Below are 27606 nucleotides of genomic sequence, written 5' to 3'. Positions count from 1 at the left end.
AATAGAAATATGTTTAGTTCTGCCCCTACATCTTTTCCTCCCACAATAATACTAAAAAAAAAAAAAAAAATCCCATGTATTAAATACAAACAGTTAAAAGAGTAAGAATTAATTAACATCGCATTGTCTTTTATACTGTAAACATTCAAATGCACCCCAAATGCACCCAAGACCGGAAGACTCTATCATCCTACAGACTTGTGGTTTCATAGTGTTCTGAACAGGAGAAAGTGAACAGCAGGGCGGAAAGCTATAACTGAACACAAGTGATCTGCTCTACAGAGAAGGAAGAACACTGGGCACTTCGTTTATTGGGCCCTACTCCCCTAGCCCACTTAATAGCTGAGCACTGGGCCCAGAAGGTTAGGGGATAGTCTTCTTTCTCGAGGGACATGATGCCTCAGGGTCTCTTATTTCAGGCTGAAATGAAAGCTACTTAGGCACTCAATACAGCCTCACTCGGGTTTTATCACTGAAATTAAAGCTTTCAGTAATCCTGTCATCCCTCGTGGAATTGAGTTTGGGAGTGGAAAGCACACAGTGATCACAGAAGCCAAAGCTAAACCACAGTGGTCTAGCACCTAAGGTAACCAGCAAGAGTCTCAGCTCAATTTCAGCCGGGTGATGGCAAGCAGAGGACAGAGCGTTCTCGTCATGACACTTATGAGCCAAAGGAAAGGAGACTAGTATCAAAAGTCTCCAAATGAGTTTGGAAATGGAGATGATGGACATATTTAGAGTATGAAGGAGTCCAACAGCTGATGCAGAGGAAACAGATACACAGAAAAATAAAAATATGATAATACAGTTTACAGCACAGGGACTGTGATGAATGTCTTGGTCTCTGATGTGGTGTATTGCAAATCTGGTGGAGAACAGGAAGGAGAGGGAAAGAACTTGGGGGGGTCCTGGTGCCCGATGATGGAAAAGGACTTAAGTTGGGGGTGAGACTGTTTTGCAGACGCACATGATGAGAACTGTACCCATGCCAGCATCTGTACTGAAAAACATTAAGCCCTCAATAGTTTCTTGTGCCTATCTGTTTAATTGGGTTTAGAGCTGTTATCACATGTAAAGCTAAGATAAAAATTTCTAGCGTTTTAATAAAAGTTAATAAAAGGTCTGGGTCGAGCAGTAGCGCAGCAGGTTAAGCGCATGTGGCGCAAAGTGCAAGGATAGGCATAAGAATCCCAGTTCGAGCCCCCGGCTCCCCACCTACAGAGGAGTAGCTTCACAGGCTATGAAGCAGGTCTCTCCCCCTCCTCTCTTCATTTCTCTCTGTCCCATCCAACAACGAACGACATCAACAACAACAATAATGACACAACAAGGCTACAACAACAAGGGCAACAAAAGGGAAAAGAAAAAGAAATAGCCTCCAGGAGCAGAGGATTCATGGTGCAGGCACCGAGCCCCAGCAATAACCCTGGAGGCAAAAGAAAAAAGAAAAAAGTTAATAAAAGGTAAGAATCTATACATGTAAGACTAGGAAATATGGATGAATATTGCTATTCAAATGATTTGTCCTTATTTTTCTAAAAGTTCCTGGGTTTTTTTCCAGCACTACAGGTATAAGGCCACATTACTTTCTACGAATAAATAGCCTCTTTTTTTTAAAGTTATGGGAAATAGGAGAAAAGATAATGCCAGACAAGTCTGTGATCACTGCTTCTAACTCAAAGTTGTGCCAAGCCAAGTAAGAGACTCCACCTATTATAAAATGTTCCATTCTCTAGAAGGTTTTTTTTCCAGATTCCTAGAATACATATTTTACAAACTCTATACAACTTCACTTTCTTCTCCTTTGTCTAGTTTACATATCCATCAAAATGCAGACAACTGCATTTAGTAGAGTATCTATCGGAACTGAATAATGGTGTACAATTGCTGCATATTTGTAAAATCCAAAGGGTAGTTTGATGACCATTAGAGAAAGCTACTTTGACTTCTGAAGGATCCACTGCGAGGACTTTTCTACTTTAAAGCATCCCTGACAAAAATTATAAGCAGAATCATGACAGTAGCACAATTTAAATTTCCCTCTAGATTATATCATAAAACTGACCAAAGATTTGATGAATGTCAATAGCATAAAAACTAGACCAGGAGACTACTCTAGTCAAGTACTATAGATTCACATTTTAAAATGACTGACAGGTCAAATTCTAAAAATTCAACAGTAGATACCACCACAAAACTAGCAGATGTTTCTTGGGGTCATTTGCACAAAAACATAAGCATATGTTAAAGAAATCCGACACTATCACAGAATCAGTTGATGTCTAAAATAATAGCAGCTCCTTATGGCAATGTGGTAATAACTGTATCAAATGCATAACACATTATGTCGCAACAGTTATGTGAGGATGTGCAGACAAAAGAGCATCGGTGGCAGCAGTAGTGACCAGAGCTTTCATTAAGGTGAAAAACCAAATCTGAAGCTTCTATCTAGAGCACAGTGTTATGTAATAATAAATCAAATATGAGAGCTTGTTGGATTTTCAGAGGCTGCTTTTAAAGGCTTTTTACACACACACACACACACACACACACACACACACACACACACACACACTCACTCACTCAAACACACGTATAGAAACACTCACCAAATCAGTATATTTGATTCTTCTAGATCACCAATTCGGCTTCTCTGACTGTTTTAATCAACCAAAGAATAATAATGAATACAACTGTTAATTGTCTTTTCCCATGGTTTTTTTTTTTTTTTATCACTTTATTGGGGGAGTTAATGGTTTATATAACGCAGCTGTTGACACACGGGTACAATTTCTACCTCCCTGTGAATGATTAGGTGCCTGAAAAACACACCCACAGCTCAACTCACAAAGCAACAGCACACGGTTAATTTTGGATATGGACAAGAATTCTTCATTGCAAAGCTCATGATTTCAACCTGGTGTACTATACCCAGCAGTTAAAACAGTTGAGAACCACTTACATATTAAGTTAACGTAAAACATAATATATATACATATATTAATTTCATTTATTTATTATTGGAGACAGAAAACTTGAGGTAGAGGGGAGGATAAATAGGGAGAGAGACAGACACACCTGCAGCTCTACTTCACCACTTATGAAGATCTCTCCCTATAGGTGGGTGAGCCCAGGTCCTTGTACACTGTAGTGTGTGTGCTTAACCAAGTGTGTACCACCTGGCCCCCCCAGCAGAATATAATTTTAAAGTGTGCTTATCAGCTTCAATGGTAGAAGTCTGTGATCTTGCAGAATATTTTTTTGGGAACTATCCATATCACTCCCAAAATGTTCAATTAACAGGATGGATACTAATCACTATTATTGATGCTTTATCTGCTATATACCTGTACATGTGTATGAGTGTGTGTGTGCATGAGTGTATGTCTTGGTATTAGGATGCAAAAAACTACCATGGGATCTTATCAATCAGTTTTTCTGAGTACAAAATTATATATATTTCTTTTCTATGCGTAAATGTGTACATATTTAAAATCTGAAAAATTAAAGTCAAAAGGCAATCCAAAGATTTTTTAAATTTTTAAAAATATTTTCTTTTTATATATATATTTATTTATTTCCTTTTGTTGCCCTTGTTTTTATTGTTGCAGTCATTGTTGGATAGGACAGAGAGAAATGGAGAGAGGAGGGGAAGACAGAGACGGGGAGAGAAAGACAGACACCTGCAGACCTGCTTCACCGCCTGTGAAGCGACTCCCCTGCAGGTGGGGAGCCGGGGCTAGAACCAGGATCCTTATGCTGGTCCTTGCGCTTTGCACCACATGCATTTAACCTGCTGCGCTACAGCCCTAAATTTTTTTTAGAAATGATTGGAGCACCAACCCTAAGAAAGTAAAGTCTGAAAGAGCACCCAAAGTGTCAGTGTACATGCTTCTTCACAAAGAAGACAGACGGGGGTGCAATATGATTCCAGCACGCAAATAAGCAAGCAAATCAGGTTCACTTAGCAGCGGCTTCCATGGCATAAAGCCAAACAGAATAGGCCTATCCTACTATAAGACAATTAAATCACCCAGGGAAATGTCTTTCATTCAGAAGTTAGAACACCTAGACAAGCTTTCCCTCAAAAAAAAATGTTAATTTTAAGAAATATAACATTCCAAGGAAAATCTATTTCTACTTTTATTGTTTTAATTTATTAATTATTGGATAGAGACAGAAACTGAGAGGAAAAGGAGAGGGAGAGGGAGAGGGAGGGAGGGAGGGAGAGGGAGGGGAGAGAGAGAGAGAGCCTGCAGCACTGATTCACTGCTCATGAAACTTTTCTCCTGCAGGTGGGGATCAGAGCTTGAACCTGGGTCCTTGCACACTATCAACAGCTGTGCTCAACAGGGTGCACCACCACTCAGCCCCCCTACTTCTACTTTTAGAATAAGATCTTCTTCTCTATTTGACTGTGGAGACAGCAACGACCTCACAGGTAGGCTGTAGGCTCTAGAGGCAGACTGGCTGGCTCTGAACCCCAGCAACTCCATGGCTAGTATGGCCTTAAGCTAGCTATTTAACATCTTTGGAGCCCAGGGATAAAATTCCTATCTCGACTACATAGTCTTGTCGGGAAGATTAAACAGGGTAAGATACTTAGCACAGGACTAGCGGAGTAAACATCAATAAATGTTGACTATTCTCAAACACTTAACACTGTTAATGTTAAGGCAGTTTCCAGGACACGGTCCCACATGAAAACCATGGGTTGCACAATGAAGTCCCTGAAGCCAGCCAGAACATTAATTTACTCACCTTTAGCTTAGCGCAAGATCATAGCACTACGTCAGTTTCTTTCTGTAGGGATTCCTATTTCCCTGCTACTTGTCTGCCTCCCTGCCTCTGGATTCAATCATGCATTATACTGTAAGCCTGCCACTTCTGGTTAACTTCCCTCAAACTCTATTTCTTTCCTTCTCCTTTATCTTCTCTATCACATACTGGTATTTTATGATACATAAACATGGGAGCCAGGCAGTAGCGCAGCGGGTTAAGCACACATGGCACAAAGCACAAAGACCAGCATAAGGATCCTGGTTTGAGCCCCCGGCTCCCCACCTGTAGGGGAGTCGCTTCACAGGAGGTGAAGCAGGTCTGCAGGTGTCTCTCTTTCTCTCCCCCTCTCTGTCTTCCCCATCTCTCTCCATTTCTCTCTGTCCTATCCAACAACAACATCAATAACCACTACAACAACAGAAAACAAAAAGGGAAAAATAAAATATAAATAAATATTTAAACAGATACTTGACGACTAAGAGTTCCTTCGTGTTGCTCTCTGTACACACCGCTACCATTAGCATGTCAGTAAATATTATTCCCATTAATAGAAAGCACTTCTGAAACTCAGGCAGGAGTACTTACATAGACGAGTTTATATACAGGGTCAGGCAGGGGCCATGCCCAAGGACTTGGGTGCAAACTCCAGTCCCCACTTGTTGGGGAGCTGAAGCTTCTGGAGTTGTGAAGCAGTGCCCCAAGTATCTCTCTGTCTCTCCCCTTCCCTATCTCTCCCCTTTCTCTCACAATTTCTCTCTGTCCTGTTGAATAAAAAAGAAAGAAAAGAAAAATACAGCTGCTAGGAAGAGGTAGATTCGCCATGCAGGCACTAAACCCCACTGTTAATCCTGGTGGCAATGAAAAAAGCAAATAAATAAGAGGAATTTAAGATTCCACAAGTGTGTCCACCATTTGTTAAAACCCATCAACCATAACAACAACAATAATAACTACAACAATAAAACAAGGGCAACAAAAGGGAATAAATAAATTTTAAAAAATAAAGTCTTAAAAAAAAAAAACCATCAACCAATCCAAAGAAAAGGGGCTAATGTGATTCTATGTGTATTGTACTTCAGTCTATTTTTTTTAAAAAAAAGATTTGTTTTGAGAATTTGTATAGATTTACCAATTTGTGAAGTACAATTTAACAGGCAGTCATGTTCAGAGCTGATAGTCTACTACTGAGACCACACCATTTCAGTGACATATAAAAAGTACATATTAAAGTACATATAAAAGTACAAAGGGTTAATTTTCTCAGGCTACATATGGCACAAAAATGCCCAAATACCAAATGGGGAACAGTATACTACAACTGACATATTGCTCCTTATATCCAAACTCTGAGTCTGATCTTTAAATATCTTTATTTCTTTATTTGGTATAGAGAATGAGAGAAATTGAGTGAGAAGGGAGAGGCAGAGAGAGACAGAGATACCTGCAGCCCTGCTTCACCTCTTAAGAAGCTTTCCCCCTGAAGGTGGGGACCAGGGGCTTGAACCAGGATCCTGTGCTCCACCTGATAGATCGCCACCCAGCCTCACAATGAGTCTCAATTTCCAAGCTTCATGGTATTCAGACGGCCAGAACTCATATCAGGTCCTCCTGCTTTAGACAATTTTGTCCGTACCAACCACCTCTCTGGTTTGCAGAAACAACATCAATAGGTACACTTTCATGTGGCCAGACAACCTAGGAAGTGTCAGCTACTATTCCTATAGTAAGAAATAAGTGGTCAATTTTCACTTCAGTAACAAAATCACATTGACCCTGATGGCTAATCCAGTGATTTTTTTATAGTCAATCTTTCAACTGTATTATCAATTATTTGCAATGACAAATGTCCTCAAAATATGATATTTTGACTACTTGTTTAGCTCACTTACCATTTGTGTCACTGTTTATCTGTAAGTCGACAGCTCAGATTATAGAGCCCTATCCACTCTACCCTGACATAATTTGAAAACTCTGTCTCCCTCTATCAATAAAGAATAAGATCAATGCCTGGGAATAGAGGGAAGCATTTTTTATTCTCTAAACATTAAGGCCATTTTCTCCAGCCTGATCACCATTAACTGCAAGTGGCTATTTAAATAAAATTTAAATTAAATTAATTTAAATTTAAATTAGTTTAAAGTTAATATCTGAGTATTCTTCCAATAGTTATGCTATCAAAAATAAACAGCTGTGCAGGTCACATTCTGCGAGCTCCAAAATCACATATGGCTGGCTGGAGGCTATCATACTGACAGTTTGAATATACAGCATTCTACCATCACAACTCTGCACTGAAAAATTCAGGCTCTGGGGTCTCATAGTACATGCTTTTCAGTATGGATCAGTTTACTTAAGAAAAAAATAAATATTTCTGCAATATCAGCTTTATACAATATTTATACAGTAGGTTAACAGATCTGTCACAGCAGTTAAAAAGCTCAAAACAGAACAAGCAGTTCTTTGGGTGATCTTGATTTTTCACTCCCAGCGTTAAAATTCCTTCAAATTTCACAGCTTAGGCACATACAAACAATGTTTTCAAGAAGCATTTTCTTCTTAATATGTAGACTGATGAATCAAAGCATCTTGTTTCACTGAGTAATTAGTCCCTCAGTAATTCACATGAGTAACAGGTCATTTGTGGGTTTAACCTCTACTTCCATTATTTCTGACCACAGGGTCTGCCGACAGATGGCTCACTTTGGATGTACACAACAGAAGACTGGGGTCTGTTTCACATACATCTGTCCCCAAACAGCTTAGGCAGATTAATACTTAGAGTGGACCTAGCTCTGCTAAGTCCCACATAATTACTAACTCTTGTTTTAGATTTAATTATGATTTTTCACATTTTTCCACATTACCTTTCCTGTATCCAAACAAATATTTGTATAAACTTAAAACACAAGGAAGTCATTTTAACTTTCTTTATTTTTCAATTTTTTAACTATATCAGCTATTTAATATTGATTTTATAAAATTAGGAGTATAATTCCACACCGTTCCCACCACCAGAATGTTCTGTGTCCTCATTCCCTCCACTGAAACTGGAGTAGTTCTCCCAGGTCACAGATATGGGCCGGTTATTATTTCTATAACTAATGATACTTACATATATTTGCCCTTTTTTTTTCCTATGGTCCTACCTTCTCTTACCTTCTAAGTCACAATTATACCTATTACTTTCTTATTTAAAAAAAAAATACTTTCAAAACCCTTATTCTGAAGTCCAACTTTCTCAGACTTTTTTCTTTTTGATTACTGCTTTAATTCAGCTGCACTCACAGTGACAGTAGGAACAGCACTTTGGTAAAAAAAAAAAAAAATTAAAAAAAAAGGTCTAAGGCCATACCACCCTGAACACGCCCAATCTCCTCTGACCTTGGAAGAAAACAAAAGGATGACATTTTGAAACCTAAAGTAGTAGGACTATGAGAAACAAAACTGCAGGTCCAAAGTTTAAACCCCTCACTTTCATTTTGAAAAAAAAAATGTTTTTTTAAACATAGGAAGTTGGGCAGTAGTGCATTGGGTTAAGCACATGTGGTGCAAAGCACAAGGACTGGCATCAGGAACCTGGTTCGAGCCCCCTACTCCCTGCCTGCCTGGGAGTCACTTCACAGGCGGTGAATTGGTCTGTAGGTGTCTATTTTTCTCTCTCCCCACTATGTCTTCCCCTCCTCTCTCCATTTCCCTCTGTCCTATCCAACAACAACGACATCAGTAGCAACAACAATAATAACTACAACAATAAAACAAGGGCAACAAAAGGGAATAAGTAAATAAGTAAATTAAAAAAATTAAAACAACATCTTATATTAATCAAAAATATAAAACCCTTGATCAGAAATGTAACTAAAGGATACAGGGATAATATAGACTGAAGAGGGCAAGGGAGTGGCTAAGTCTTTGTCCATCCTGAAAAATCTGTTGACAACCACCCCTGACCAAGAATTTTCTACCAGAAAAGGATTTTTCCCTTCATAAAGACAGAACTGTACTCAGGCGACTTCCCGCCCCTCAGACCAGGGCCCAATGCTGTGGAAGGGTGGCAGGGAGCTTGGTAGATACCTCCTTGTGGTTCCTCTAATTAGGAATTTCCTGGGCTGCAAAACTATAAGATACAACACAACACTTCTACACTCTCTCTCTCTCTCTCTCTCTCTCTCTCTCTCACACACACACACACACACACACACACACACACACACACACACACACACACCCCTATAGAACTTACAGGTAATGTAACATAAATCATTTTGCAAATAAATCCTTCAAAGGGTTTAAAGGACTTATGGACAGTTACATAACTTTGTAGTTGGAGCAAGACCTCAGAATTTTGATATCCACACCTGAAATGTTTTATAAGCCACGAATGGAAACAGAAATATAAATAAGTAGAAAAAGAGAGAACCTATAATTTTAAAGAAATAGTCTCCTTACTTGAGCAAGTACAGTACCATGTGTAAAGGACCCTGACTCAGGTCCCTGAACAACACCGAGACACCAACAAGATGACGAAGATGACAGCACCAGCGGGAACTCCACAGATGGTGGAGTCCACGTTGTGGTTTCTTCTCCTTTTCTTTTTTTCTTTTTTTTTTTTTTTTTTGGGGGGGGAGGTTTGAATTTTATTAAGATTTGAATAAAACCAAGTATTTTAAAATTTATTTATTTTATTTTTTTAATTTTTGCTCAACATCTGAAGTAAAAAGTAAAAAGTCAGTATAGCAGTAGTTGAATTCAGAATGGTCTGAGAACCACAAGTGAAAAAAAAGAAAAAAAAAAAGAGAGTAGGGAAGGGAAGGGTAGGGAGTGCCATTAAGTAAGCACTCATTCCCATATGTCTTAACTTGGTTGAGATTTAGAATAATCCCAATGGGCGGTCAATAATACCTAAGAAAATACTGAAGCCAGGACCTCTGCCAAAGCGTGACAGCACAGAACTGCCTGCTACGGGGAAGTGTGCACAGAGTAGCAGAAGAGAGAAATACACTGAGAAATACACTTAGCATGTGAAAGGATGCTCAAAGGAGGAGGAGGAAGAGGAGAGGAGAGGAAAAGGAGGAGAAGGTAAGGGAGAAGGGAGCAAGGGTAAAAGGGAAGGAAGGAAGGAAGGAAGGAAGGAAGGAAGGAAGGAAGGAAGGAAGGAAGGAAGGAAGGAAGGAAGGAAGGAAGGAAGGAGGGAAGGAAGGGAGGGAGGGAGGGAGGGAGGGAGAGAGGGAGGGAGAGAGGAAGGAAGGAAAGGGAGAGAGGAAGGATGGAAAGAAGGGAGAAAGGAAGAAAGGGAAAGAGAAAGGAAGGAAGGGAGAGAGGGGGGAAGGAAGGGAGAGAGGGGGGAAGGAAGGAAGGAAGGAAGGAAGGAAGGAAGGAAGGAAGGAAGGAAGGAAGGGGAGGGAAGAAGGGAGGGAGGGAGGAAAGGAGGGAGGGAGAGAAGGAGGGAGGGAGGGAAGGAGGGAGGGAGGGAAGGAGGGAGGAAGGTTAGCTGTGATGCAGTGCTATCCATCCAGTGCTGTCAAGGCACTATCCATTAGTAAATGATGTTGCCATCACAAAACAAAAGAGATTTCTGGCCATTTAGATATCCTATAAGAGATTCCTAAAAGTTCATTCCGAAAAGTACTGAAATATGAGCTTAATACAGTGTGATCATATCCATTACTCTCCCTCCTGTCAGTAGCTTCTCTTGTATTATACTCAATCATACAGCCCAGTAGAAATATCCTACTTTTAGGATGCACAAAAATGTTCCTATCTTCTGTTCCTAGCTAACATCTCACATAGAAACTTGCCATTAAGTAATCACTCACTCCTATATGTCTTAATTTGGTTGAGATTTAGAATAATCCCAATGGAAAGTCAATAGTGCCTAAGAAAATAGTGAGCTCTGAAAATACCTGACTCTGTGAACACACAAGCTAAGGACTAAAGGATAAAATACCATAGTTCTCTTCTCTATGGGAGATATCTTTCAGGACCTCTGCTGAAACCTGATAGCACAAAATTGTCTGCTATGGGCAAACGTGCACATAGTAGCAAAGGAGAGAAATATACTAACTTACCACGTGAAAGGATACTCAAAGGGGAAGCTATCTGGAACCTCATGTGAGCCAGGAGTGTGGAGGCATGCACAATCTCACTATCTCTCATCCTCCGGTAGCCGCCAGTCCTGCCTTCTGTCTTTCTCCACTGTCCAGCCGATCACTACCCTAGCTCTTTTTTTTTTTTTTAATAATCTCTTAATTGACCTATTCTGGTATCTCCCATGAGTCAGCCTGTGCTTAAATGTTACCTTCTCAAGAAAGGTTTTCCTTGATCACTTATTTAAAATTCCCTCTTACATATTCCCATTAGTACCATAAGGTCTTGAACGGCAGGTGTCTGTAACACAGAGTACTACTTACTGCTTGTCATTCCCATCACTTTTTCCTACTTCACATTAAATGTTGTGTGTCACTGTCCCCTATCAGTAACAAATGGTACATTCACATTGCAATGACTTGGTAAGAGTCTTTGAAGGGCAATAGTCTATGAAAAGACCATAAGTAAATGGGAATAGTGAAGACTCTTGGGATAAGTAATAGAGAGGCAGATGATACTGCTCAAGGTACAAGATAAGAGGAAAGAACAAAAATGCCTAAACCTGGATTCAAACAGATCAAGGGGAGACAGTCACTAGCTAAGAGTTGTGACCTTAACTTCAGGTCAGCTGGTTCCCTCAGTGGTGTAGGGACTGTAGGTAAAGAAAAATCCCCAAGTACCTTCTTTCTGGACTGCACCACAATGAAAGAGAGCAAGAAGATCTGGAGTTTTAATAGTGACTGTGACATGACTATAGCCAGTGCAAGTGTGTGAAATAAGGCGGAACACTTACCTGGATACACAGCACTGGCTTAAACGTAGGATGCATGTAAGCTTGGGGGCAGGGGAGGAGAAGATAGTCATACTTTTTTTATTGTTATTTACTTTTATTGCAATCAAGGTTACTGCTGGGGCTCCCTGCAAACACATGAATCCATTGCTCCTGACAGCCACTTTTCCCTTTTTTATTAGATAGAGGAAGGGGCAAAGAGAGACGCCTGAAGCAGACCTGTGTCACTGCTCATAACCCCCCCATGGTAACTTGTGTGTGCTCAACCAGGTGTGCCACTGTCTGCCCCCCCCCCATACTTCCTACTAAAGAAAATTCTATTTCAACTTCAAGTTCTCTGCCTAAAGCATAGCTCTCAGTATAAATATTTGCTTCAGCCTAAGTATTTTTAATGTTTGTAAGATGATCAAACTCTGGGACTGGGCTTAAATTGTTCAAGAAGCTGTAAAATATATCTGTAAATATACATTTTTTAAACATAAATCAACTACAATTTTAGGCCAGATAGATCAAAACCATTTGGCCCTGTCAGTATCTAAAATATGGAGATTTTCAGATACCACCAAAGGGTACAAAGCACAGGGAGGTCCAGTATATCACTGTAGCTGCTAACCATGGGGTTATCATAGAAAACAAACCCCCTGGGAGTCGGGTGGTAGCTCAGTGGGTTAAGTGCACGTGGCGCAAAGCGCAAGGACCGATGTAAAGATCCCAGTTTGAGCCCCCAGCTACCCACCTGCAAGGGAAGTCTGCAGGTGTCTGTCTTTCTCTCCCCGTCTTCCCCTCCTCTCTCCATTTCTTTCTGTCCTATCCAACAATGACGACATCAACAACAACTACAACTATAAAACAAGGGCAATAAAAGGGAAAATAACTAATAAAAAATAAATAAATAATTTAAAAAAAGAAAAACCCCAACTAACCTGGTTATAGTAATAATAAATTATTATCTTAAATTCTTTTTGAGAGTGCAAGAAACCCTTTGCATTCTCTGTAAGATCTTCATTTCTCCTCATCCCGGAACCTCTAGGACTATACCTACACTTCTTGATATTTCTTCTCCCTGATCCCTTAACGCCACACCACCTCTGCTGACCTCAACCAAATCGCTACTAGTGCTGCCATCCCACACTGTGCTGCTCCCGAATTCTTACTGGGACTGCAGCCAGGGATACAGAGCCCGAGATGTCAACCTCGCAACTCCTCAAACCTGGCGAGCTATTTCCTAACACATGGGACTACCTATGTCCCCGTTAGATGGCACGTCACCTAACAAAGTTACAGATACTAGATACAGGCTGGGGTTTAGGGCACTGGGCACAGGTGCACATGCATCTGTAAGTCAGGGGCAATTATAGAACTCAGAGTAAAGGTACTCTAGCCCACAGGGGTTAGACTTAGACCTCATAACATGGAATCCTAGCTGAAGTGCCTAAAGATGGCATCATAAATTCTCTAGTCAATTAGACCAAATTAGCTCGGCAACTTAGCAGAAAAGCCCAAAGATGGCAGATCTCAAAATCTTAATTCTGGCTGGGTTCAACAAATGGTATTCAATGCTTAAACAACTGGGAGATAGTCTAAAGTCATCAGATAAAGAGAGGACTATAAATGTTGGATAAGGGCAAGAGACTGGCCCACTAAATAATGGCCCTTTTGGTCTATATCACACCACCAAATCATCTGGGGCCCTAGTTAGGGAATCCTTGGATTCCCACACACATATGATGGGCCTAGACCTCTAATAAATCCTTCTCTTCACCACCACTGGTCACTTCCATCAAGAGCGGCATCATAAGCCCTCTTGTGGACCTTCCCAGGACCTTGCCTCACCATAAAGCAGTGACGGTAGGGATTGGTCCAGTCTCTGAAGGGAGGCTGGGTCATCCTACTCTGCCACTCGTGGAAGACTGATCCTGAAATGAGCGCAGCTGGCAATGTTTCCAGCTGTGACCATGAGCTGCCAGCTCAGATCAACAGGGACTTAGAGGTTACACAGGCTCTGGTACTAAATATCAATATATATATACAGGCCCTAGGTCAGGTGGGTAGGGGTCAACTCCCAGTCCAACCCCATGTTAAATAACATGCTCAAACAAAGAATATTAAGACATAGGCTCCTAGGAACATTCCTAAAATAGACTTCCTAGCTTCCTTCTAGCCTAAGGTCCCTGCTTCCATCTGTTCTATTCCTATTTTATGGTTCCTGATTATTAAACATTTTCTCCTGCTTTCCACCTTACTACCTTTCAGCCACCAAGTTTCAGATGCTACTGTGATTCCATCCAGAGCTCCCTGGGCAAATGACCTCACCAGTGTGTCCTGTGACACCTTCACCTCTCCAAAGCTCTACCCCACGAGGGAAGATAAAAACAAGCCAGGGGTATGAAGCAATGTGCCAATGCTCATGTCCAGCGGAAAAAGCAATACAGAAGCTAGACCTCCACTTTCTGCACCCCAAAAGAATTTTAGTCCATACTCCCAGAGGGATGAACAACAGGGAAATTTCCAGTGGAGGGCATGGAAAACACAACCCTGGCGGTAGAAACTGTATGGAACTGTGCCTCTATTATCTTATAATCTTGTACATCACTATGAAATCACTAATAAAACATAAAAAGAGAGAACAGATCAAACAATTCTAAAATTGGGTCCTCAAATGGCAGGAATAAAAAACCAGTACTGAGATTTAAAAAAAAAAAAAAAAAGGACCGGCATACGGATCCCAATTTGAGCCCCCGGCTCCCCACCTGCAGGGGAGTCACTTCACAGGCGGTGAAGCAAGTCTGCAGGTGTCTATCTTTCTCTCCCCCTCTGTCTTCCCCTGCTCTCTCCATTTCTCTCTGTCCTATCCAACAGTGATAACATCAGTAACAACAACAATAAGAACAATAAAAGGGCAACAAAAGAATAAATAAATAGATATAAAATAATTTTTAAAACATTAAAAAAAAACCCTGGAGGCTTCGCATGTTAGTTTCAAACAATGCTACAGAATAGTTATAGGAAAGTATGGCCGAGTGGTAGCACAGCGGGTTAAGTGCACATGGTGCAAAGCGCAAGGACAGGCGTAAGGATCCCAGTTCGAGCCCCCTGCTCCCCACCTGCAGGGGGGTCGCCTCACAGGTGGTGAAGCAGGTCTGCAGGTGTCTGTCTTTCTCTCCCCTCGTCTTCCCTTCCCCTCTCCATTTCTCTCTGTCCTATCCAACAACAGCAATGACAACAATAACAAGGGCACATCAAGTGCAACAAAATTGGGGAAAATGGTCTCCAGGAAATTTGTAGTGCGGTGCAGGCACTGAGCCCCAGTGATAACCCTGGATGCAAACAAAGAAAAAAAAGGGATGGTATTAGAACAAAAACGGGCACTCAGACCAATGGAACAGAGACCAAGAGTAAACCTAAATATATGTAGATGACAAATGAGTCAAACCATACAATGAGGAAAGATTTTTCAAGAAATGGTGCTGAAAATCGAGGCAGTCACATGTTCAAAGCAAAAACCTGACCATCACTTAATAGCACACACAAAAATAAACTAAAAATACATAAAAAAGACTTGGATATTAGACTGAAAACCATAAAATACATCTTGCGCTACCGGGAAAGGTTTGACACGTGTTTGCATAGGAAAATATAGAACAATCAGTCCATCACGACTTTTCCAATAGCCCAATAGAAGAAACAAGGGCGACTATATCAGGAGCTTGACATCTGAGATACATTTGGAGATTCATACCCATTGGCAAGAGAAACTAAAGCAAAAAGGGAAGAAAGAAAGAAAGAAAGAAAGAAAGAAAGAAAGAAAGAAAGAAAGAGAGAGAAAGATAAATAACTGTTCTGCATCAAAAGAAACTATCACAAAAATCTAAAAGGCACCTAGCAATTGGGAGAAGAGATTTGAACTTCACACATGTAATAAGAGGTTAATAGCTAAACTACATAAAGAAAAATCACACAAAACATGCAACCCAGTAAAAACTGGAGGCTAAAGATGGGAATAAACACTTCTCCAAAGAAGACATGCTCGTGGCCCACAGACATGAAAGAATGCTCAACACAGCTCAGGGTTAAGGAAATGCAAATTCTGACCACACAACAAGGTATCACCTCACATAGATGAGAAAGCCTGGCATCACCAAGGCTGGAAGCAAGTGCTGGCAAGGAGAAATAAAATGAGGGGAAAAAAATTGTCGCACTTTCTGGCAGCAATGCAAGCTGGTGTGGCCTCTGCGGAAATCAATGTGAGAATTATCTTTAAACTTTTAAGCAGAAAGCCTTTATGATCCTGCAACTGCACCTCAGCATCAATGAACATGAATACACTCATTCAAGAGGATATATACACACCTATGCTCAGAGCTGCACTATTCACATTAGCCAAAATACGGAATCAGCGTAAAGTCCCATTAACAACTGCCTAGAGTAAGAAGCTGTGGAATATTGCTTGGTGAGATGTTACTTAAATAGTATTCAATGGAATATTACTCTGCTCTCTGAAAGATGGCATTGTGTCTGTCAGGCCAAAATGGATGGTAGTTGAGGTGAGTATGCTAAGTCAAATACGTGAAAGAAAACTACCAGATGGGGCCAGGCGGTAGTGCACCCATACATTACAATGTGCAAGGACCTGAGTTCAAGCCCTGGTCCCCACCTGCAGGGGGAAAGCTTCAGGCATGGTGAAGTAGGGCTGCAGGTGACTATTTCTCTCCCTCTCAATGTCTCTCTTTCTCTATCCAATAATAACTAACTAAAGATTTAAAAGGAAAGAAAAGTATCAGATGGTTTCACTCAGACGTAGAATAACTGAAACAGACGAGTTTGAAAAAAAATAGTAACTATAATAACCAAACTGACTCATTCTGGAAAAAACTGTGGATCTATCAGAGGGGAAGTGGGGACACTGGCAGAGGGGTCCCTTTGATATAATGCTAGTGGAAATTTTGTGGAGGATGTGATATATATGAAACTACTCCTAAAAGTCATGTAGTACTGTAAATTAGATCAGTACAATCAAGAAAATGGAACTGTAAGGACACAGGAGGACTGAGCCTCCATAAAGAAACATCCAGTGAGAGCAGATTCTTTCCACTTCGAAACACACAGAAGTCTTACTGATCTTCATGTCACCACCGCACAAGACATTGACTAAATTCTTACTGTGAACTGAATGACTGCTTGGTAACATTCAGTCTTACAGCTGGAAATCTTAAGTCTTTGCCAAATAGGAAAATGTGCATGTTCATCCTGCCTAACAAATTATACCAGTACTAAATGAGCACCAAAATATTTAATTTGTTGACACAATGCTGCTAATGAGATTAATGTCAGGAGAAACCATGTCAAATAAATTCAGCTGAAAACATTTGGGGCCAGGCAGTGGCGCACCTGGTTAGCGGTCACATTACAGTGCACAAGCCCCAACTGCAGCCCCTGGTCTCCACTTGCAGGGGGAAAGCTTCACGAGTGGTGAAGCTGGGCTGCAGGCATCTCGGTTTCTCTCCCTCTTTATCTCCTCCTTCTCTCTTAATTTCTGTCTCCAATAAATAAATAAAAATAAACTGAAAACATTTATTTTTTAATATTTTATGTATTAGGTATTGGATAGAGACAGAGAAGTTAAAAGGGGAAGGGCGAGAGGGGTAGAGAAGCGAGAGATGGAGAGAAGCGAGAGATACCTGCAGCACTGCTTCACCACCTGTGAAGCCTCTCTCATGCAAGTGGGGACTGGGAGCTTGAACCCAGGTCCTTGCGCCCTGTAGCGTGTGCGTTCTGCCTAATGCTCCACTGCCCAGCCCCTAAACTGAAGACATTATTTCTATCAAAAAGAGAACCACAAAATGCTGCCACTTTTTAACCACCCATTTTGACTTACAGGCTTGCTCACAGCTCTCATTTCGAAGGAGACGGGTAATATAACCATTATTGCAAGTCACCCTTGAGCCAACTAAAGAAGTTATAGTCACTGTGGTTATATGCATTTGCCCAGCCAACAAGACCATCAATTAACCACAATTTCTGGCAGTGACAGATTTTACAAGAGCCATCAGTACCTTAGCTCATTGCTGGCAGTGGAAAATTAGGGGAAAAGAAAACATCAACGTTATTTTAGATCATCAGTTAGAACTAAGAAAATATTTACCAAAAGATGCACTTGGGAAAGGACTATCCCAACCAGACAACAAAATCCTACAACAATTCAAAGATAACCACAAAGAGAGAGAAAGAAAAAACTGATTTTTTAAGGGGACAAAGATACTTCACCAAAGGAGAAATATCACAGGCAAATAAGTATATAAAAGGCTCCTCCACATTTTCAGAGTATGCAGATTAAAATATGCTTCCACTCCAAGCCAGAATGTTGAGGGTCAGAATCCAGAAAGCTGATATCAACAAGTAGCTGCTACAGTATGATCTCGTAGGAATCCTTATTCCTTTCTAGATGGATGGGATGAGATAGTACTGCCAATTCAGAAAACAGTTGGACAGGTTTGTCACAAAACTGAACAGTGGGTTTATAAGTGAGCTCACTTGGGGAGATGCCTGCTTCGCCCTGCCCTGCATAAAACCCAGCCTCAACCCCAGCCCCCACCACACTGGGAGAAGCTTAGCTGCTGTGGTATTGTTTCCTCTGACCATTTTTCCTCTCTCTATCTGAAAAAGTTAAGCCAGAGCAGTGAAGCCCTGGTGACAAATAGAAGTAAAACATACTTCTGGCACATGATCCAATAATGTCATATCCTCGATATTTTATGCAAGTGAATTAAAAATCTATGTCCAAAGTTAACTCAATTGCCAAATAATTTGGTTACAGCAATAAGTATCTATTGCTTTCTTAAACCCTACGACAGCAGGAACCTCCCACTTCCTCTATAGAGCCTGTATTTACCCCAGTCCTGGAACCTCTAGGGTAGGGCTCACTTTCCTGCATGCTTCTCTCAATTCATACCAAATGATAACGCATCTGCTAATCCCAACCTAATCAACGCAACGAGTACCACCTCAGCATGCTTCACTTCAGACTGTGTCCAGAGACATCAGGCATGGAATGTCAACCCTTCAGCCTCATTACTCAGGTGAGACTTTTCCTTTCATAGGATTCTCTAATTCCATTCCAGGGAGTTCACTTCCTAAGGAAGTCCCAAACTTAGATATAGACAAGGTCCCATGAGATAGGGCATATGTTCACATGTATCATTAATTAGGGCAAAATATATACCTGAAAGCAAAAGTACACAATAGTCTGCAGTGGGTCAGTATATGCAGCAAGCAAGTAGAAAGACCGAAAAAGACACCATAAAGTTCCTAATGAAATAGTGTCTACTTAGACTTAGATACCATCCTCACCTACTTCCTTTTACAGTTCCCTCACTCACTCCAGAGCTAACCTTATCAAAGCAAGGACTGCAAAAGTTGAATAAGGGCAAGAGACTGGCACAATGTAACAACGACTCTTCTTGGCCTGCAATATCCATCTTCTGCCCTCTGACATAAGGGCTCCTGCATCTCACAGTGGCACTTAGCAAGCTACCCCTATGCCCACCTTCTCAGGCTTTTGGCCTTAGACTGGCAAGTGTACCATCAGTAACCCTAGTCAGTCCTTCAGCTGTGTTTGAATTATACCACTGGCATTTTGGCTTGCCAGCAGCTTACCTTACCCTTTATTATTCCGTAGTCTCCAACTCCCATAAGAAAACTATCAATCGGGAGTCAGGCAGTAGCACAGTGGGTTAAGCACATGTGGCACAAAGCACAAGGACCGGTGTAAGGATCCCGGTTTGAGCCCCCGGCTCCCCACCTGCAGGGGAGTCGCTTCACAGGAGATGAAGTAGGTCTGCAGGTGTCTATCTTTCTCTCCCCCTGCCTTCCCCTCCTCTCTATGCATTTCTCTCTGTCCTATCCAACAAGGATAACATAAATAACAACAACAAGAACAATGGGGGGGAAAGGGCAACAAAAGGGGAAATAAATATTTTTTAAAAATTTAAAAAGAAACTTATCAATCATTTGGGGTCAGTTTCTCTGGGGAGCCCCAACTAAGGCATAGTATGCGTCAAAATACATAGAATGTGGACGCTAATGTGGACTACGGGAGCCAGTGATGTGTCAATATAGATTCACCAGTTACAGTAAGCACATTACTACATGAGAACTTCTATACCTTCTGTGCAGTTTACCATGAAGCTAAAACTGTCTTACAAAATAAATCTTCTTGTGGGAAGGGGTAGATAACATAATAGTTAGGCAAAGAGACTCTCATGTCTGAGACTCCAAAGTCCCAGGTTCAATCCCCTGCACCACCATAAACCAGAGATGAGCAATGCTCTGGTAAAAACAAAAATTAAAATAAGTGTTCTTTTAAAAAATCAGAACAAGGGGCCAAGAGGTAGTACATCAGGTTAAGCCCATCTAGTAGTGAGCACAAGGGTTCAGGTTCAAGGATTATCTGCAGTGGAGACACTTCACAAGTGGTAAAGCAGATATGCAGGTGTCTATGTTTCTCTCTTATCTCCCCTTCCTCTCTCAATTTCTTTCTGTCCTATCAAATAAAATAGATGGAAAAAGGGGGGGAGGCACTAATTCACCAAGAAGCGGAAGATTCTTAGTGCAGGCACTGAGCCCCAGTAATAACCTTAGAGGCAATAAAAGCATTATAAAAAAATTCAAAGTGCCACTGAAGCACTAAGGTACTGAATGGTGTGCATGCCCCCCACCCTAGTTTTTCCTTCCAAAATGAGTCACTACTAAAAAACTAGAAATGGGCAGGATCTCCACCACCACTATGCCCTCCAGTTTGGTGATCTTGATATCCTTATTCCTCCAACTTCTGGAATCACCTGTCTTTCACTACTCCTCAGCAAATCCACACCAGGGACCACTTCTACATTTACAGCCTATGCCTTGTCACTCTTCTCTCTTTTCCTCACTTGTTATTTTACTAAAACATCTGTTGGTTTTTTTCTACAAATAGAAATGCTTACAGGAAGGGCTGGGAGACAGCATAATGGTCATGCAAAAACAACTTTTCATGCCTGAGGCTCTGAGCTACTGGGTTGGTCCCCAGCACTTCTTCTTCTAGCGTTTGCCCTTCTTCCGTAGCCAGTCAACATCGTCAGGTTGAGCCTGATGTAAAGTTTCGAGACCTCCTTTGAGTCTGGAGAGGTGGCAGTCGTTGACTATGTGGTCATAGTCTGTCTGGAGCTGCAGGGGCAGTTCGGGTCGTCTCTGGCTCCCCAGCGATGGAACATAGCAGCGCACCGGCCATGGCCTGTTCGATAGCGATTGAGGAGGGCCCAATCATAACGTGCCAGGTCAAAGCCGGGTTGACGCTCGCAGGGGTCTGTGATGAGGTGTTTGTTCTTGACCTCAGCTGACTGCCAACTCTGTTTCCAAGAGTCTGGAACAGAGAAGTTCAGTGTAGGCGTAGGGGACCAGATTGGGTGACGAGACGTCAAGCGTTGGACAGGGTGGGCGAAGATATCCGCGTGTATTGGCAGGTCCGGTCGAGCGTAGACGTGGGAAATGAACTTAGATGATGCCGCATCCCGACGAATATCTGGCGGGGCGATGTTGCTAAGAACTGGCAGCCATGGAACCGAGGTGGAACGGATGGTTCCAGAAATGATCCTCATGGAGGAATATAATTTGGAATCGACCAAGTAGACATGGGGGCTACGGAACCATCCTGGGGAACAGTATTCTGCAGTGGAATAGCATCATGCCAGAGAGGATGATCGTAGTGTGGAAGCGCTTGCGCCCCATGAGGAGCTGGCCAGTCTTGCAATGATGTCCCCAGCACTAATATGGGCCAAACCTGAGCAGTGTTGGCGGTGGGGGCGGGGGGGCGGTGCAGAGGAGTAGGGCAGCTGAATGCTATCGTGATTTTGGAGGCTAAATGTCGCACACCTGGGAGAATTCAAGCATACTACCAGGCTCAAGGATCAGGTTCTCTCACCCTCACGTCCTGGAAGGAGGAGAGCATGACTTCACAAGTCATGAAGCAATGCTTCAATTGTCTTTGTCCCTTTACCCACCCCAATTTCTCTCTCTAGATTTACAAAAAAAAAAAAATTGTAACTTTAAGAACTGCTAATTCGGCAGCTGCAAAATCTAGTTGAGGCCAAAAGTAATTTTAGTTAGGAAAGCACTGTGCATGAGGATGGTACATTTATAACCAGTGCTGGGACACTCAGTAATAGATTTCATTTCTCGACTTTTGTGCAAGAGACTTTACAATCAGTGGCAGTGCTCTGCTGTGTGGGATAATCAGTACATTGTGTCCTCTAATAAGTCTATATTTAGTTAGTAGAAAAACAGCAAGCAACTCAATCCAAGGTTTTCCTCAAACCATCTCTAAACTAAGAAGTAAATGTCCTGGGGCTTGGGGGCTTAAATTTGTTTGGCTACCAGTGTTATTGCTGAGGCTTGGTGCACAAGGAATCCACCATTCCTGGTAAGTTTTTTGTTGTTTGTTTGTTTGTTTGGTAGGGACAGAATGATGAGGAAAGAGAGACACCTGTAGCACTGCTCCTCTGCTCCTGAAACTCATGGTTTCCTCTCCTGCAGGTGAGGGTCAGGGGGTTGAACCTGGGTCCTCGAGCATGGAAACACGTGCACTCTTCCAGGTGTATCACCACCTGGCTCCTAAAAATTGAAATTTCTATAGTGCAGTTATTGCATCCTAGTACCTTCTAAATATTAGAGATTTAAATCAATAGCTGGGAGAAGTAAACATGATTGAGGTTTCTAAAATAAACAAAAAACATCTCCAGGCAGGTGGTGTTGCACCTGGTTAAAGCGCACACTTTATATTGCACAAGGACCTGGGTTCAAGCCCCTACCCCACCTGCAGGGGGAAAGCTTCACAAGTGTCTCTTTCCCTCTTTTGTTAATAGGCTCAGGTTTGTTTTTTTTAATTTTTTAATTTAGTGGACAGAGAGCCAGAAATCGAGGCAGAAGGGGGGCTTCACCACTTGCAAAGGTTTCCCCCTGCAGGTGGGGGCTGGGCCCTCCAACACGAGTCCTTGCGCACTGGAACATGAGCGCGTAACCAGGTGCACCACTCACCACCCGTATTTCCTCCTCTCCTCTCAATTCCTGTCTCTAGCCAATAATAAATAAATGAAAATAATAATTTGAAAAAGCATCTCTAGAGTGACGAAGGCTTCACTCTATATAATGTCAGGGAATGTGAGGGATAGAAAACCCCAGAAAGAACCAAAGCATTGGCATTACAACTTTTAAAAGTGGGCTGGGGAGATAGTACTTTCATGCCTGAGGCTCTGAAGTCTCAGGTTCAATCCCCAGCACTACCATCAACCAGAGCTGATCAGGGCTCTGGTCTTTCTCTCTGTATCTCTCTAATATATATATATATATATATATATATATAGAGAGAGAGAGAGAGAGAGAGAGAGAGAGAGAGAGAGCTTTTAGGGGGCCAAGTGGTGGTCCACCTGGTTAAGCACACACATTACAGTGTGCAAGGACCCAGGTTCAAGCCACCTGCATGAGGAAAGTTTCACGAAGCAGGGCTGCAGGTGTCTCTCTCCTCCCTATCACCCGCTCCGCTTCTCAATTTGTCTCTATCCAATAATAAATAAATATACTTTTTTAAAAAAAACTTGTATAAGTCAACTACGTAAGAAGTGGATTCAGAGGTCAACACTTGGATACCTTCTGTAATGGGTCTGTGCTTTCAGGACACCATCGGAAACTGATGGTTTCAACTTCATCTTGGGGTGTGTGTGTCGGGTGGGGGGGAGATGATCCCTTTGGCATAAAGCTTCACCCTCTGGGGACCCAGAGCTTGCTCAGCTATGCTGTGTGACGCGGGCTGAGAATGCCCCTGAGGGTGGAGGCCTGGAGGGAGCTCAGACGGAGGTCCCCTGGGGGCGACCCGGCTCCCCGCGGCAGGGAAGTCCGGGCGGAGGCTTGGGAATGGCGCGGGGGCGCCGGAGGGGGCGCGGGGCCGCGGGGGCCCCCAGGGCGGCTCGGAGCCCCCTGAGCACTCACCCTCGGGGCGCACGGGCTCGATGGGCCTCCAGCGCAGGGCCCGCTCGCTCAGCACCACGTCGCAGCTGGCCCGCCCGATCTCGAAGATGCCGCGGAGCAGAACCGGCTCGCCCGCGGCCGCTGCCTGCGGAGCTCCGCTCGCCCACGTGGCCGAGGGCACTGGGGGGGCCGCCGCCGGGGCTGCCGCGTCTTCCCGGCAGTCCTCCAGGGCGCTCACCCGGCTGCCGCGCCTCCGCCGGGGCATGTCCGGGGGGCGCCCCGCCTAGGCTGGTGCCCGGGGTGCGCCGAGGCCCCGGGGAGGATGCGGAGGCCGCCGCAGCCTTCGCTCCCGCGGCGTCCGGGCGCTGCCACAGCAACCGCGCTCGGGGCAGAAGCCGGGGAGGCGGGGCGGGGCGGGGCGGGGAGGCGGGGCCGGGCGGGGACTGCAGGCCACCAAGAGGAGAAACAAGTGGCTGCCTCCACTCAGCCCTTTGGGCTCAGAGAAACTGAGCTGTATACGCTGCTGGCGGGTATATAAACCAGCAAGCTCATTAATATATATATACAATAGTATTACATATTATATATAGTATTATATATTATATATATATATAATCTTTCTTTATTTGATAGAGATCCAGAATTGAAAGGAGAGGAGAACTAGAGAGGGGGGAAGACAGAAAGTCACCTGCAACCCTGCTTCACCATTCGCAAAACTTTTCCCCTACAGGTAGCGACCAAGGGCTCGAACCCAAGCCCTTGCGCATTATAACGTATGCGCTCAATCAGTTGCACCACCATTTGGCCCCCAAGAACTTCTTTCTTTTTTATTTGCTTTTTCCCCCTTTTTTTGCCCCTCTTTTTTTTTTTACTGTTGTAGTTGTTGATGATGATGTCGTCGTTGTTGGATAGGACAGAGAGAAATAGAGAGTGGAGGGGAAGACAGAGAGGCGGAGAGAAAGACAGACACCTGCAGACCTGCTTCACTGCCTGTGAAGCGACTCCCCTGCAGGTGGGGAGCCCGGGGGCTGGGGCTCGAACCTGGATCCCTAGGCCGGTCCTTGCGCTTGGCACCATGTACGCTTAACGTGCTGTGCTACCTCCCGACACCCCCCCCCCCCCGAACTTCTTCCTATTATCTTTATTTACTTATTGGATACAGACAGCCAGAAAGCGAGAGGAAAGGGGGTGACAGAGATGGAGAGAGACACCTGCACCCCTGCTTCACCACTTGCAAAGTTTTCCCCTGAAGATGGGGACTGGATGTTCGAACCCAGGTCCTTGCATTTGGTGGCATGTGCGTTCAACCAGGTGCACCACCACCTGGCCCCTAGTAAGCACTACTTGAGAGACCTCACTTCTCAAACTTGGATTTGCATACTCACCACCCCCCCCACACACCCCCACACACAGACACTCCCTGGCATTTTGTTAAAATGCAGAATATTTTTGAACAGATGGAAGTTAAAGTCCAGAAGACTGTATTTTTAAGAATATGACTAAAATAGGCCTACTATCTACAAAATGGAGACCCCCAACTCTTCATCTGCACTATTCCAGCCTTTAGGTTCATGATTAGTCAACAACTTGTTTGGCTTTATATGTTAACTTTCTTTTCAGCCACCAGGTTCCAGATGCTACCATGATGCCAACCAGACTTCCCTGGCAGATGACCCCACCAATGTGTCCTGGAGCCTGACTTCTTCAAAGCCCCACCCCACCAGGGGAAGAGAGAGACAGGCTGGGAGTATGGATCGACCTGCCAACACCCATGTTCAGCGGTGAAGCAATTACAGAAGCCAGACTGTCCACCTTCTACACCCCATAATGTCCCTTGGTCCATGCTCTGAGAGAGATAAAGAATAGGAAAGCTATCAGGGGAGGGGGTGGGATATGGAGTTCTCTAGTGGTGGGAATTGTGTAGAATTGTACCCCTCTTATCCTATGATTTTTGTCAATGTTTCCTTTTTATAAATAAAAACTATATATGTATATATATATATATATATATAAATGTATGTATGTATATATATATATATTCCCCACTGATGACTGCGTCCCCTACACACACACACACACACACACACACACACCCACACCCACACCATGTCTTGAGTAGAAACCTGTGTTGCTAGGAGCCCGGTGGTGGCTCCTCTAGTTAAAGGGCACACATTACAGCTTGCAAGGACTGGGACTCCAGCCCCCAGTCCCCACCTGCAGGGAGAAAGCTTCATGAGTGGTGAAGCAGGGCTGCAGGTGTCTCTTTATCTTTCTCCCTCTCTATCTCTCCTGCCCATCTCGATTTCTGGCTGTCTCTATCCAATAAGTAAAAATAATAATAAAAAAGAAGAAATCTCTTCTTTTCACCTCCTTTCCAATGGACTCTTCCTGGAGCGTCTGCCCTCATGGTTAGCTGAATGTTGTGAGACAGTTAAAGTCCACATCTCAAGAACCCTTGAATGGAGTGAAAATTAAAATAAAAAATGGCCCCTGGTCCATCTAGGAAAATTCTCACCCGATGGACTCAATATTAGGGCAAAGTGCCTCTACGGGACGTCCTATTTCACTTCCAGCTGCCTGTTCTTGCTTTAGCCTGAATCTGCCACTTCTTGGAGATGGATTAAAGCAGCAGGTTATTGTCATGATGTAATGATCCCTGAGGAGTTCAATTTTCCTCCTGCAAGCTGAAGTTCATGAAATGAGTCTTTTTTTTGTTTTTTTGAAAGTTCAAATGTTGGGAACCAGTAGGTCTCAAGTCTTAATCTTGGTTGCAAACTCAGTTACTTGAAGATTTTTTTTTAACACAGATGCCCAGGCTGTACTGAAGACAATTAAATTGGAGACTCTGGGGACAAGATTCAGACTTCAGGATTTTTTTTTTTAAAGCTCCTCAGGTGATTCCAATGTTCCACTTGGAAAGCTCCATAAGATAATTCTAGTGTTCCACTAGGACTGAGAATCACTGCTCTTAACAAGTAGCTACCAGATTGTAGCAGAGAAAAGATCAAGGCGAAAGTCAATTCTTGTGGGAAGAGGAACAGAATGGGAAGTAAATCAGCAAAAACTGGGGTCAGGTGGTGATGCACCTGGTTGAGCCACACACATTGTACATTGTAATGCCTAAGGACCGAGGTTCAAGCCCCTTGTCCCCACCTGCAAGAGAGAAGTTTCACAAGTAGTACAACAGTGCTTCAGGTCAGTCTCTCTCTCCCTTCTCAATTTCTCTCTGTCTCTATCAAAATAAAGATTTAATATAAAAATCAGAAAACGTTTTATAGGGTCAGAATTTTTTTTTCCCTCCAGGGGCTCAGTGCCTTTATTACAAATTCACTGCTCCTGTGGCTTTTTTTTTTTTTTTTTTTTTTGCTAGGACAGAGAGAAATTGAAAGGGGGAAGATAGAGAGATAGAGACCTGCAGACCTGCAGACCTGCTTCACCACTTGTGGAACGATACACCACCACCACCACCCTGTACTTGGGGAACACAGAGCTGGAACTGCATCCTAGCCTGAGTCTTTAAGCTCAATATGTGTCAAACTCGGTGTGCCACTGCCCAGCCCCTAATGCCAGAATAACTGTATTGAGAAAAAGTGAGATCTGAGGAAGTTTAAAAGGAGATTGAATTCACAGGGCTGTGCCACTAGTCCCAGTGGTTCTGCCCTTACTGTAATATCAGAAGAGCTAATGGAACAACAGTTTCTCAAGGTTCTCTGTTCAAACTTAAATTTCAAGCAGCCAGGGAGAAAGACTGGACGTAGGTGGAGCCAAATCCCTTTTAGACATAGACCGTCTGTACCAGTTAAGCTAGTTCTCTTACTGTTTAATACCCTAAAAACAAACACCCAACCTTCCTGGCCAGACAGGAAAGTCTCACCTTGATTTGATTGCACCAGTCGCTTCTTGGGACTGAAGAAGGCCTGCTGGTAACTCTGGCTCTAGATTCAGGTGCCTCCGCT

At 43.0% G+C, this 27606-nt stretch overlaps 1 protein-coding gene across 2 annotated transcripts in view; it reads right to left on the bottom strand.

Annotated features, from left to right (window-relative positions):
* The window catches only part of CERKL (ceramide kinase like), a 116366-nt gene extending 92376 nt beyond the window's left edge, over positions 1–23990 (bottom strand). The window contains exon 1 of one of the 2 annotated variants that reach the window (XM_060177624.1): positions 23672–23990. In XM_060177624.1, coding sequence (XP_060033607.1) covers positions 23672–23915 — 244 coding nt within the window. In that variant the 5' untranslated portion in view covers positions 23916–23990. The remainder of the gene's footprint in view (positions 1–23671) is intronic. The other variant, XM_007522150.2, reaches the window with a different exon arrangement.
* Positions 23991–27606: the final 3616 nt, after the last annotated feature.

The sequence above is a fragment of the Erinaceus europaeus genome, chromosome 18 (assembly GCF_950295315.1).
Source record: "Erinaceus europaeus chromosome 18, mEriEur2.1, whole genome shotgun sequence".
NCBI lineage: Eukaryota > Metazoa > Chordata > Mammalia > Eulipotyphla > Erinaceidae > Erinaceus > Erinaceus europaeus.
Note: the sequence above shows the minus strand (reverse complement) of the source record. Positions and strands in the feature narration are given on the sequence as shown.